At 48.8% G+C, this 13,954-nt stretch overlaps 1 protein-coding gene across 1 annotated transcript; it reads left to right on the top strand.

The window, feature by feature from the left end:
• The first annotated feature begins 681 nt into the window (after nucleotides 1–681).
• RNF186 (ring finger protein 186) lies at nucleotides 682–1,383 on the top strand. Its single transcript, XM_021684384.1, has one exon. The coding sequence runs from the start codon at nucleotides 682–684 to the stop codon at nucleotides 1,381–1,383; it is 702 nt and encodes a 233-aa protein (XP_021540059.1).
• Nucleotides 1,384–13,954: the final 12,571 nt, after the last annotated feature.

Raw genomic sequence — 13,954 nt, 5'->3', positions numbered from 1 at the left:
TCTCTTTTTCACGAGGCCACCTGTAGGCAAATGTGCTCAGAGCACAAAACTGTTGTCCACCCATCTTGACATCTGGAAGGTTTTGTGTGAAACCTGGCTAGGGTGGTGTTTCTCAAAGTGGGTTCCCCAGGCCACCCATGTCAACTTCATGATGAGATGTTTGTTGATAACTGTGCCTGGAGGTTCTTAGATCCCATCCAGACCTGCCGGCAGATCACAGCCTGGGGCCTAGAGATCTGCATTTTTAAAGGCTCTAGGGGTGGAGGTGGGGTGGGGATCCTAATGCATCTCAAAGCTCATCAGCCACCATCTTGCTGGTGCTCCCGAGGCACCTGGTCCCCAACAGGAAAGTCCTGACTCACGGTGCGGGCCCTGCCCCCTTCGGCCTTCCTATCAGGCAAGTCAAGGTCTCCAGGCTCACGAGTTACTGATTAACCCCAGGTATCAAGAAAGGAAATAATAATAACTCGAGAGAAGACGTAAGCCAAGAAGCAGGCTGAGCAGCCCCAGGAGAAGGGGTGCTAGACGGCTGCTGTCACCAGGGGCCTGACGAGGAGGTGGGGGAGGCTGAGACGCCCAGCCTGAAGCCAGACCACATCCAGGTCCCAGCGGCGCTGGCAGACACCCCTTGTCCACGCCCAGGCCCTGAGCTGCCCCGTCCCCGCTGACTCCGTGCCCGGAATGGCCTGCGCCGAGGTCCTGCAGACGCCAGCCCCAGAGCAGCCCCAGCCCATCTCCGCAAGAGCCACCCCCACCACCCCTAAGGCCGCGGACCCTGCTGGGGGTCACTGTGGCTCCACGGATGGCGACTTGGAGTGCCTGGTGTGCCGGGAGCCCTACACCTGTACCCGGCCGGCCAAGCTGCTGGGCTGCCAGCACTCCTTCTGTGCCGTCTGCCTCAGGCTCCTGCTGTGTGTACGGGACAACACCTGGTCCGTTACCTGCCCACTGTGCCGCCAAGCCACCTCTGTCCCCGGGGGCCTCATCTGCAGCCTGCGTGACCAGGAGACCGTAGGGGGGCAGCTGGGCCAGCTGTGCCCGGAGGTGCGGCTCTGTCCTCAGAGGCTGGCAGATTCTGCCACCTCGGCAGCGTGGCCCCCCGGCTTGGTGGGAGAGGATGGGCAAGATGTGGCCAACGCCAACCGCGTGGCAGCCCGACGCCTGGCGGCACAATTGCTCCTACTGGTCTTGCTCATCATCCTCATCCTGCCCTTCATCTACCCTGGCGTCATCCGGTGGGTGCTTGCCTTCGTTATCACCTTGGCCCTGCTAATGTCCTCCCTATTCTGTTGTCACTCCGGCAGCCAGGGCAGCTGCTGGCCCTCCCCGGGGACTCTTTTCTGCAGAGGACGGAAACACAGTGAGATCTCTTCCATTGCCTGAGTGCACTCCAAAGAGATGGCACCTGCTGCCTCTTGGGCCCCATTAGGCTCACAGTGAACAGGTGAAGAGGCTCTGAACTAAGGCTGCTTCCCTTGGGGGATTAAGTACCAGCTGGACTCACAAGCCAAAGCCAGGGGGCTGCGTTGGGTCAAGAGCTACGTGCCTGGATGATAGGCTTATGTCTGCCTAGGGCATAGCTCATGCCTGGATGATAGACTTATGTCTGCCCAGGGCATAGCTCGTCTAAACCGTGCGGAGTCGGGGGGAGGGGTCACAGATTACTTGAACCCCACAAGGGGCCTCCTGTTCCTCTTACTCTGATGTTCCTGGCTTTCCTTTATATACGTTGGTGAACTTATTGCAGAACAAATAGAACCAAGACTCCTTTTTTGCAATTTATGTAGCTGGTTTTATGTTCTCGCTTTGTTTTGGTTTTGTCTTTTGTGTTCGGGGCAGCTTGTTCAGTTTGTTTTCCTCCTGGGAAGTTGGAGCCCGCGGGAACCCTCCTGTGCTGCCCGCCTCGTGCCCATCCACCTCGGCAATGGTTCTGGTGGTTTGGGTGTCCCCCTGAGTCACCCCCAGGGATGGAGGGGGGGAATTTGTGGGAAGGAGTGGTTCTGAGGCCGCCGGGGGTCCCACATTGAGTCGGCAGAGTTGGGGAGGGGCGGATGAAGGGGAGTCTGGGAATTGCTCTCAGCACCCCCACTGGATTGCCCAGCCCCATGTCATTGGGCTCTGGCTTCACAGAGAATCTCAGGGCTACAAGGACTCCTCTCACCCCCCGCCCAACAGCAGGTCCCACTGCCCATCAGATGTACGGTCTCACGCTAGAGTACCAGCTCTCTACGGGTGTTGCTTTTCCTGTATGATTGCATTTCAATTCCCATCTGAGCTTTTGTCATAAAGATAAGAGGCCCCATAAATGCAACAGTTCTTGACAATAACCCTACCTCTCCCACCTCGCTCTGACAGTCACAGCTGTCTGAAAGGCTGCTCTGGAACATAGAGGTGACTTCTGCTGGAGGGAACGACTTTCCATGGTTGCCAGGATCGGGTCTCAGCCAGAGCGGGGACTTGGAGGATTTAGAGGGAGTGGGGGGTGCAGGGGGATTGGAGGATGGGAGATGACGCCTTGTTTCCCTCCAAAGGCTCATAATTGGGAAGCAGACTTGAAACCTCAGAGGGGCTCACTGGGCAGATGCGTTGTTCTTTCCCTGCCCCACCTTGCCTCCTGGGAGGATGAGAGGTGCAGGATGGGTGCTCGTTCATGGCGATTGTACCTCTGTCAGAGAGGGACGAGAGAAGTCGACCACTAGAGCCCAAAGGGATGATCCTGGCCCCGTGGGTACGTGTTGTCCAGCAAAATCCTTTGCCTCTCTGTGTTTCATTTTCCCTGGAATGAGCTAATTAGACCGGATTATTCCTAAGACCCCTGAAGTCCAGGAACTGAGGCACTGCTGGGCCCCTGAGCAGGGCACATGAGCCATATCCCCTCTGGGCTCACACAGAGAAAACTCAAAACATAAGGATGTATGCAAATAGCTGTTCTTGGAATCTGGGTGCCTTCCCTTGTTTCTTGTAAAGGTACTTCCAGGGCAACTCTGGGATACCCATGCTATCGACCATGTTTACTCCTTATGCTGAGAGTGTGTGTGAGTGTGTGCACGTATGCATGTTCCCACGCTCTTAAGCCAAGGCCAGGTGGGCCTGAAGAACACCCTGTCTTCCCAAGATGAGCAAATGATGGAAATCGTTCAGCATTTCCCGAGCTGGCCTCGGGCATGTACCGTTTGGGATGGTTGCCAATAGGATAGGGAAAGAACATTCTCTCCCCACTCACCTCCACTCACATCCCATCTAGTTCTCGGGCTCTCCACCAAGAAGAAAACCTCCACCAAGATTTCAGTTGCCTATGACAACCCCATTTCTACCATCCTAATGGCAGGCATGTATTTACTGAGTTCTTACGTTGTGACAAGCACCACCCTAACTGCTTCACATAAATTATCTGGCTGAGTCTTCATAACAACCGAATGAAGTAGAAATTATCTTGCCAAACAACAAATGTTGGAGAGGTTGTGGAGAAAGGGGAACCCTCTTACACTGTTGGTGAGAAGGCAAGTTGGTACATCCACTTTGGAAAACAGTGTGGAGGTTCCTCAAAAAAATTAAAAATAGAGCTACCCTATGACCCAGCAATTGCACTACTGGGTATTTACCCCAAAGACACAGATGTAGTGAAAAGAAGGGCCATATGCACCCCAATGTTCATAGCAGCAATGTCCACAATAGCCAAACTGTGGGAAGAGCCGAGATGCCCTTCAACAGACGAATGGATAAAGAAGATGTGGTCCATTTATACGATGGAATATTACTCAGCCATCAGAAAGGATGAATACCCAACTTTTACATCAACATGGATGGGACTGGAGGAGATTATGCTAAGTGAAGTAAGTCAAGCAGAGAAAGTCAATTATCATATGGTTTCACTTATTTGTGGAACATAAGGAATAGCATGGAGGACATTAGGAGAAGAAAGGGAAAAATGAAGGGGGGGAAATCGGAGGGGGAGTCGAACCATGAGAGACTATAGACTCCAAGAAACAAACTGAGGGTTTTAGAGGGGAGGGGGGGAGGGGGGTGGGTTAGCCTGGTGATGGGTATTAAGGAGGGCATGTATTGCATGGAGCACTGGGTGTTATTCAAAAACAATGAATCATAGAACACTACATCAAAAACTAATGATCTACTGTATGGGGACTAACATAATAAAATAAAATTTAATTTGAAAGAAAAGAAAAGAAATTATCTTGCCAATGAAGAGACTGAGGATCAGAGAGGTAAATTCATCTGCCTAAGGTCACACAGCCAATCACTTCCAGAGCTCCCCAAGGAATTAATCCAGAGCTCTTTCTGTTCCATCAAGCTGTCTCCTTTGCATGCCATTCCAGAATGACTAGGAAGCTGGTTGCTGTCTGTGGGCTTGCAAGGGAGAACAGGGAACTAACCTCAGGAGGCTCTGAATTCCAATGGTCAGGTGCCCAGAGAGGCCACAGAATTCCAGAACCTATGGTCTATGCTAAAGAAGAAGAAAAGGGGTGCCTGTGTGGCTCAGTCAGTTAAGTGTCCAACTCTTGATTTCAGCTCAGGTCATGGTCTCAGGGTCATGAGATCGAGCCCTGTGCTGGGCTCTGCACTAAGCATGGAGTCTGCTTGAGATTCTCTCTTTCCCTCTCCCTTTGCCCCTCCTCCCATGCATACTCTCTCTATCTCTATCGCTAAAATAAATAAATAAAATCTTTAAAAAAAAAGAAAGAAAGAAAGAAAAGAGAATGATAAAAATGGAATGGCTTTCCTATAGACTTTCACTACCCAGCCCCAACCTCCCCTGCAGGAAGCTGCGTTGGCATGTGGTCCCCAAACAGTGGGCCCTCTGTCCACCCCGGGATGAAGATGTCCTGACGCTGTTATCTCCACCCCCTTGGAAGCTAGCCGGTCCCAAGCACCTTCTGGCCCCTGGCCATCTGCACATGGAGGGCATTAGAGGCCGATATTGGTGCGGGCTGTCCTGGAGGGTAGAGGAGAACAGAGCACACAGGCAGCGCTGGGAAAGGGTGCATGTGGAAGAAACCAGAGAGGCAGGCTAAGCCCAAAGCTAAGCTCCTACCCAGTGTGTGACCAGTAGAAGTTACGGAACTTCTCTGAGCCACACTTTGCTCACCTATAAAGTGGAGGAGGAGGCCACACATTTGCCAGGGCCCCCACAGGATTCACAGTGCTACTGGATGAGAATCCCAGGCCCTAAAAGTCTGCCTTTATCATCAATCAGCAACCCTCGTGGGTAAATGGGCTTCTTGGGGCCTGTTCAGTGTGATAGCGGGCAGGGGCCTGGCCTTGATAGCGGGGTGAAGTCAGCCCAGAGTGGGAGTGTTGTCCAGGCCAATCTGGTAGAGAACTTGGCGCTTAGGTCCTAAGGATGAGAAGTCAAATTTCATCCTTATTGGACCATCTCCCTATTCTGTGGCCTTGGAGTCTGGCATAGCTGGCTTGATTCTAGCATCACCATTCACAAGCCACCTCACCTGTCTGAGGCTCAGTTTCCTTACGCATGAAATCGTGATTATAGTATGTATCCCATAGGGTTGTGGGGGAGAAATGAAATAGCCCATGGCTGAGCCCTTGGGGTCACAAGGAGTTAAAGAAGGGAGGGAGAAGACAAGGAGAAAGAGATGGGTTGAGTTCTAGAAAGCACTAACAGGAATGATGAGGACAGGCTCGTCTTATTTTATTCAGTCTATTGATAAGGAAGTCTACTAAAGCCTGGGCACTAGAATTCATCTCTTCTGTTATCACCTTCATCATCAGCAGCATTGTCAACAACAATAAAATAATCACTAACGTGACCTGAGTGCACTGTGCAAAGCATATTACATATGTTATCGCATATGCTATAAGGTAAGTACTATTATTACCCCCCAAATTACCAACAGGGCTGCTGAGGCACAGAGAGGTTAAGTAACTGGCTCAAGGTCACACGTGAGACCGTGCTGGAGCCAAGAGCCAGAAGTCCACCTCCAGAGTCTGGACTTGGAGTCACTTAGCTGTATCTGATGGAACATTCCCGGCATATCATGAGTGTTCAGGTATGTGGGTGCCCTGGCCTGAAGGATAAAGAATTAAGAAGAGATGGGGTTCCTCCATTTGGTTACAGCTTCCTGACTTAGTGGGTGCTTGGGACACAGGGTTGTGGGAACCCACCTGTCCCATTACCCACAGGCACTTTCTCATCTCACCTGACAGCCCCTGTTCACTGTTGGAACCTCTTTTCAAATGCCTGGAGGAAATTTTTCAGCCTTTGCTAAAGCAATGAATTCTTAGTGGCAGAGGAAAGCATTTCCAGCAATGAAGGACCTGCCTGACATTTCTCAGGCTGTAGGAACAGCATAGAACACATTCAGAGAGAAATCAGAAATTTTGGATCTGCCTGGGGCTGTTCTTAGGAACTTTATATTTTTGTCTGAATATATTGAAATCACCTTTTTAAAAGGGGGGGGTATATTTCCTGGGTCAGTAGACAACTCTCTGAAGAATTCAGAACACTCTGGAACCTAGGATCTATCCATGCCTTTATTCAACAAACATTTATTGAGGACCCACTCTATGCCAGGTATTTAATCTCATTCCATAAAGAAGTTTGATGAGGAAAGAAACCTACTATATGCTGAGCACCTGGTAGAGGTTGAATTGTGTCTCCCTCTTGAAAAGAAAATATGTTGGAGCCCTAAGCCCCACTACCTCAGAATATGACCTTCTTTGGAAATAGGGTTTTTATAGAGATAATCAACGTAAAATGAGGTCATTGGGATGGACCCCAATCCAATATGACTGGTGTTCTTCTAGAAAGGGAATGTGTGGACATGGAGACAGACATGCATGGAGGGAAGACAAGGTGAAGACACGGGGAGAATGCCATATGGGGATGAAGGCAGGCTGAGGTGATGTTTCTATAAGCCAAAGGATGCCAAAGATGGCCATCAAACTACCCAAAGCTGGGAGAAAGCCTTGGAAGGGATTCTCCCCCAGATCTCTCAGCAGGAACCAACCCCACCAACACCAGGTTCTTGGACTCCCAGCCTCCAGAGATGTGAGGGACAATTTCTGTCGTTTAAGTCGCTCAGTCGGCAGGCACCTGTTAGCACAGCCCTAGGAAACTCTACAGCCCTTATCCTGTGCCCGTGCTTGCATGGTGCCCCTCAGCTGGGCTACTTCGAGTTCAGCCTATAACTCACCTAGAGTCTTGTAGCACGTAAGTGGCAACGTCGGCTCAAGTCACATCTGATTGGCTCCTAAGACTACGTCTTAACTCTCCCATTTATGGATGGGAAAATGAGGCTCAGAGAAGCCCAGTGACTCCCTCCTCCTCCTCCCCCCACAAAAAAAGTGCCCAACATGTTAGAGATGGAGTTAGATTCATCACCCACATTTCCTAAATACCCTTAACCTTTGCGACAACCACATGAGAATTACTGAATTATTATCCCTGTTTCACAGATTAAAGACTTAAAACCCGGAGTGTCAGTGTCTACATCTTGCACGTGCTTTTCTGTACATATTTCATAGTTTAAAAACAACTGAAGCCCCACATAACAATGCTATGGAGTCTAAGCAGCTGGAGGACAAAGACTCAGTGTGAAACTGGTGCCCAGGGCTAATCCCGTGCTGAGCTGTCTGCCCCAGGGTTACAGAGCTTTGTGGGTTACTCTGCAGACAGTCTGGTTTGAGTCCCAACTCTACTACTTGCTGGCTGCATGAACGAGTTCCTAATCTCAAGCTCTCTGAACCTTGGTTCTCACATCTATAAAAAGGGGAAATAATCACAATCACAGATTCGTGAGCATCAAACAAGAGTACCTGTAGAGACCCCTTAGCACAGTATTTTGGCACAGAGGATATGCCAATTACCCAAACGCTAACTGCTTTAGTTAGGCAAAAAGATGAATGTACTGGCTCATTTAACCAAGTGGTGGCAAAGGCAGTCTCCTGGTGGACCTTGGTAGGGATGACGCTGGGGCCGGGCCTTCTCCATTCAGACCGTTTCTCCCCATTTCTGCCTCCTTTTCTCTTTGCATTTGGATTTTTTTCTTTCTGACCAGCTTTTTCCAATAGCTTGGAAACTTGACCATCTCCTGCTGATGTCTTCCTCGCTTCACCTCCAGAAAGAGACAAAGTTTCTTCCTTGGGTAAATGATGACAAATCCCAAGGAAAGACTCTGATTGGTCCTCTTGGGTCACATGCCCTCCTCTGTGACCAGCAGGGCTGTGACTGGCAGCCCCAGTAGAATCTTGTGATGGGGAGGAGAAGGACCTGGAACATTCTGCTGTTTGCAGAAGAATGAGGGGCACTGAGCAGACGGACAGTAGTGGATGGCCCTGTAGAGAACCTAGTGTGTGCACCAATCCCCCACCCTGACCCCAGCTAATGAGAAGTGACCTTCCACCTTGATGGGAGTCCTCTTTGAGGGGCTGGCCTCCTCCCCACCCAATCTCTGTCCAGGTGGGTTCTCATGGTAATAATACCATATTTGTCTTTTGAGGGGAGGCTTTGTGTCTCAAACCTGCCAATCAAAGCCTCACGTGCCCTGGCCACAGGGTCTGGTTCAAGGCTAAGCCAGTAACAGCTTTACCCAGGAATCTTGCTGGAGCTACCTGGAGGGAGTGTTTTCTCCACCAGAGCTGCTAAGCTGGTAGAATGTTTGACTGGACTATCTGATGGCAGTCCTGCCACCCCCAAGGGAAAGATTTTTCTACTGGTAACGCCAACCCAGAGGAAAGCTGAGCCCAGCTTTCTCTCTAATAGAGAGAAGTTCCCCATCATATTATTTGAGTACCCGGATCTGGCATGCCTGAAACCTGATTTTCCTCTGGAGTTTTCAGTAGCTACATAAGTCAATAAATACCCTTTCTTTGCTTCCACCATTTTGACTGGGTTGTTTCTCTTGTAACCTAAAGGAACCCTGACTCATTTGCACATGCTTGAGTTATAAGGTCACGTGCAGTGAAAGTTAAGGAGCTGATACAGAGCCAGGTGCGTATCAAAGGCAGGAAGCTGAATGCAAGTGACACTCACAGAGAGGCAGACAAGAGGGAGGTCATGTGGCCTCTAGAGGCAGAGAGAGAAGCCTCCTGTCCTGACTTCCCCAGTCACCAGTCTTGGTGGGTCCTAGCTGTTTGCCATTCCTCTCCTGCCTGTCCACGAGACCCCTGTCATATATTTTCACATCTCTCTTTAAGTCAGTTGGCTACCTAGAGAATTCTGATACCTCCTTCTCCCTTCCCCAATGTAAGGCCTGTGATCTCTGTTAAGTGGAAGAGTGTCTGGGGCAGGACAAGGCATATGTGAATTCCCACGGCAGACCTGAGGAAGGGGGTTGGGGCAGACCTCAGGAAGGCTACGGGAACTGGCTGGGCCTTGAAGCCAGGATTTTATTTGAACAGCCAGGAAAAAACGGGCTGAACGAGAGCACTGCAGGCAGCAGGAAGCTGGTCAGTACACAGATAGTCAGGGGCCGAGAGCAGACCTGTCTGAGCCGGGGATTTGTCAGGGGGAGGAAGGCGGGCCTGATGTGCAGAGTCCCGTATGCCAGGTGGCAGAGGTCCACTCCTGGACAGGGAGGGCTTGGTGTGGGAACGCTCAGAGTTCCTAGTAGCCATAAGGCTCTGAAATGCCAACAGCAGACCCTTGCTGGCAGACCCCAGGGAGAAGGCTGTGGCCGTGAGCATGAGAAAGATGTGTGCCCTGGAGGTGAGCATGGTGTGGGGCAGGGGTACAGCGCACAAGGTGTCAGGAGTCCTGGGCTGTTGCTCCACCATGGACCCCGAACAAGCTCCCTCGGGCTTTCCCTTCTAGACCCTGGCCTCCAACTGCATCCATCCCTGTGGTTTCAAACAGTGCTAATAGTGATATCCGTCCATTCATTCATGCACTCAATCATTAAGTATTTATTGAGCACCTACCATATGCCATGCATTGAGTTAGGTCCTAGAGAGGCAGAGGTCAATAAGACTTAAGATCACTGAACTTGCACTGGGGCAGACATTGAGGGCTGCCTGCTCAACAGCCCTTCTACCTCCTGCCTTAAAAGAAACCTGATTTGGGGGCGCCTGGGTGGCTCAGTCGGTTAAGCGTCTGCCTTCAGCTCAGGTCATGTTCCCAGGGTCCTGGGATCGAGCCCCACATCTGGTTCCTTGCTCAGCAGGGAGCCTGCTTCTCCCTCTCCCTCTGCTGCTCCCCCTCCTTGTGCTCTCTGTCTCTGTCAAATAAATAAATAAAAATTCTTAATAAAAAAAAAAAAAGGAGAGAAACCTGATTTTTTCTGGGCAGCAAGGTGCCCAATCCACACTGGCAAGAGTAGTCTCTGCTCTGGGCCCCATCCTGCAGAGAGCCCCACTCTGACCCTCCTCCAGCCATGCCCATCCCCAGGGAGAAAGGAGTTCTACAAAACCAAGAGGATGTGCCCACCTAAGTCCACACTCTGTATACCTAGTACCCCAACATTCCCTGTCCAAGCAGCCCCAAGCCCACTTCCAGCCTGCAGGAGTGAGCCTCTTCCTTGACCCATTCTCCCAAGGGTGCAGCCAGTGCCCACATTCCTAGGTTTGAGGAGTGGCCAAGGAGGTGTTGTTTGTGGGAGGGGTAGACAGAGCTCCGATGTGTGGGCTGGAGTGTCCACACACCTATGTGTGAGACCTCATGTGGTATGGGATGGAACTGGGGATGGGAGAGAAGGAAGATGGGCAGCAAGCCAGGAGCCACATCCTGGCATGGAACTCTGATAAGTTGAAGGATTCTAAATTCACACCTGATCTTCCATGTGGTTCTCAAGGTGTATCTGCAGGGCTGGAAGGTCAGGACTTGTTTTATTTCTCACTTCATGTTCTTGTCCTGAGTGCCACAAATGTTAGGACCGGCTCGTTCCCACCTACAGGGATCTGAGCCAGTCAAGGATTCTTGCCAGAGCCTTGCTTTCCCAGACTCCCTTGCAGCTAGGGATGGTCATGTGAGACAGACATGTGATCCCAGCAAGGGGGCTTCTGAGAAATCGTTTCCACCCTGATCATGGGGGAGAAGCCCATGAGCAAAGGCTCATGGGGAGAGTTCCCTTTTTCCTCTTTTCTCCTCTGCTTTTGAACATAACTGCTGAAGGATGTGTGCAGCTGAGAGAGCTCTCTTTGGACCACAGGACAGAGTGGTCCAACATGCTGAGGATGACATACAATGGAAGGAGTATAGGTCCTTGCTGACATCACTGAGCTACTGGGCCAACTCTGGAACCACCTCTCTCTGGCTTTTATGTTCCATGAGTCATCAGTGTCGTGATTTGGGCCACCATGCTGCTCAGTGTCTGATATTCACAGCAGTGGCTGGCCATCCTAAGGGAAACATATGTTCTCAAGACAAGTGAGAGAAACCAGTCTGGCTGGAAAACCACCCATCTGGCTGGTGACCATCATGCCAGCCCATGGTGAAGTCGACCCAGAGGAAATTGAGAATTTTTTTCCATGTCTGCATACCACTTTTACTATTATAGTTTTTTTTAATAATCCCATTTTTCTTTGCTTAATGTTTTAAAAGGAAATAGATCACTGTCATACATTAAAAAAAAACTATTTGCTTTATAAAAAGTATAAAAAAAAAACTTAAAAAGTGAAATCAAGGCTGAAAAAAAGACAAACCAAAAAACAGACTGTTGAATACAGAGAACAAACCAATGGTTGCCAGAGAGGAGGTGAATGCAGGATGGGTGGCAGAGATAAAGGGGATGAAGAGTACCCGTATTGTAGGGAGCACTGAGTAATGTATAGAATTGCTGAATTCCCACACTGTACACTTGAAACTAATATAGTACTCTATGTTAATTACACTTCAATAAACAAAAAAGACTGAAAATAGAAAATAAATAACACTAAGTATGTGTGGTATCCTGGACCGGATTCTGGAATGGTAAAAGGACATTAGGAGAAAAACCAGCAAATCAAGTCCATACTTTCATTAATAGTAATTCACCAATATTGGTGTCTTAGTCGTGACAAACGTAACATAATCATGTAAGATGCTAACACTGGGGAAACAGGGTGAAGGATACATGATTCTTAGGCAAGAATTCTGTACTACCTTTGTACCCTTTCTGTTGATCTGAGCTCATTCCAAAATAAAAAGTTTATTAGGGGCGCCTGGGTGGCTCAGTCATTAAGCGTCTGCCTTCGGCTCAGGTCATGATCCCAGGGTCCTGGGATCAAGCCCCGTATCGGGCTCCCTGCTTCTCCCTCTCCCACTCCCTCTGCTTGTGTTCCTTCTTTCACTGTGTCTCTCTCTGTCAAATAAATAAATAAAATCTTAAAAAAAATAAAATTAAAATTAAAAATAAAAAGTTTATTAAATAAATAACAGAAGGATCAAATCATAACTCAGTATTTTGGAGAGCCAGAGGCTCTGAGCGGAGGTCTATTCCCCCTTTGTTAAAAAGGAAGATTAGCAAATGTTAGAGGAGGACAGTGAATATTGCTCAGCCTTAGAAAAGAAGGAAATCGTCCAATTTGCGGCAACATGGATGCACCCGGAGGACATTGTCCTAAGTGAAATAAACCAGACACAGAAAGGCAAATAGTACCTGATCTCACTCATGTGTGGAATATAAAATAGTCAAACTCATAGATGCAAAGAGCAGAATCGTGGTTGTCAGGGCCTGGGGGCAGGGGGGAAGGGAGAAATGAGGAGACGTTGATCAAAGGTCAAAGTTTTAGTTAAGCCAGATGAATGAGCTCTGGAGTCTAATGGACAGAATGGCGACCATAGGTAACAACACCATATTGGAGACTTGAAATTCCCTAAGAGGATAGGATCTTTTTTTTTTTATTCAAAGATTTTATTTATTTGACAGAGAGAAACACAGCGAAAGAGGGAACACAAGCAGGGGGAGTGGGAGAGGGAGAAGCAGGCTTCCCGCCAAGCAGAGAGTCCGATGCAGGACTCGATCCCAGGACGCTGGGATCATGACCTGAGCTGAAGGCAGACGCCCAACGACTGAGCTACCCAGGCGCCCCAGGATCTTTTTTTTTAATTTAAGTTCAATTAATTAACATATAATGTATTATTAGTTTCAGACGTAGAGTTCTTATATAATATCCAGTGCTCATCACATCATGTGTTCTCCTTACTGCCCATCTCCCAGTTGCCCCATCCCCCAACCCCTTCCCCTCCAGCCACCCTCAGTTTGTTTCCTATGGTTAAGAGTCTGTTATGGTTTGTCTCCCTCTGATTTTGTCTTGTTTTATTTTTCTCTCCCTTCCCCTATGATCCTCTGTTTTGTTTCTTAAATTCTACATATGAGTGAGATATGAAAATTATCTCTCTGATTAACTTATTTTGCTTAGCATAATACCCCCGGTTCCATCCACATCATCACAAATGGCAAGATTTCATTTTTTTGATGGCTGAGTAGTATTCCATTGTATATAGAGACCACGTCTTCTTTATTCGTCTGTCAAAGGACATCTGGGCTCTTTCCATAGTTTGGCTATTGTGGACATTGCTGCTATAAACATTGGGACCCTTTCGGATCCCTACATTTGTCACAAAGAAAAATGATTTAAACAGGAGTTTAATTAATGGCCTTGATTAGTAGTTTATAAGAAACAAATAAAAATTGTACCTCAAAAAAAAAAAAAAAGATTCGATAGCATTAAACTGTGTTCTCAATGGAATAAGGCTTGAAGGGAATAACTTTGTCATGTACTATCCAAGGAGATTTAATGGAAGTTCACATGCCAGCTAAAGAATCTCACATACCAGTGATGATGTGGGTCTCATCATCCACTAGAAAATATGAGACCAGGGGCAAGCGCAAAGCATCTTAGATAAGAAGCAGGCAGAGGCCGTCACCCAAGCCTCTGTGTAAGAGGTAAGGCAGAGAACTACAAAATTATCACCCAACACAAGTACAATGGGGGGAAAATATTAACCCACGTGGCTTTGACCCCAAACCCCTGCTACCTAGCTTCATCAATTCCAATT

This window comes from Neomonachus schauinslandi, chromosome 4, assembly GCF_002201575.2.
Source record: "Neomonachus schauinslandi chromosome 4, ASM220157v2, whole genome shotgun sequence".
In the NCBI taxonomy this organism is placed as follows: domain Eukaryota; kingdom Metazoa; phylum Chordata; class Mammalia; order Carnivora; family Phocidae; genus Neomonachus; species Neomonachus schauinslandi.
Note: the sequence above shows the minus strand (reverse complement) of the source record. Positions and strands in the feature narration are given on the sequence as shown.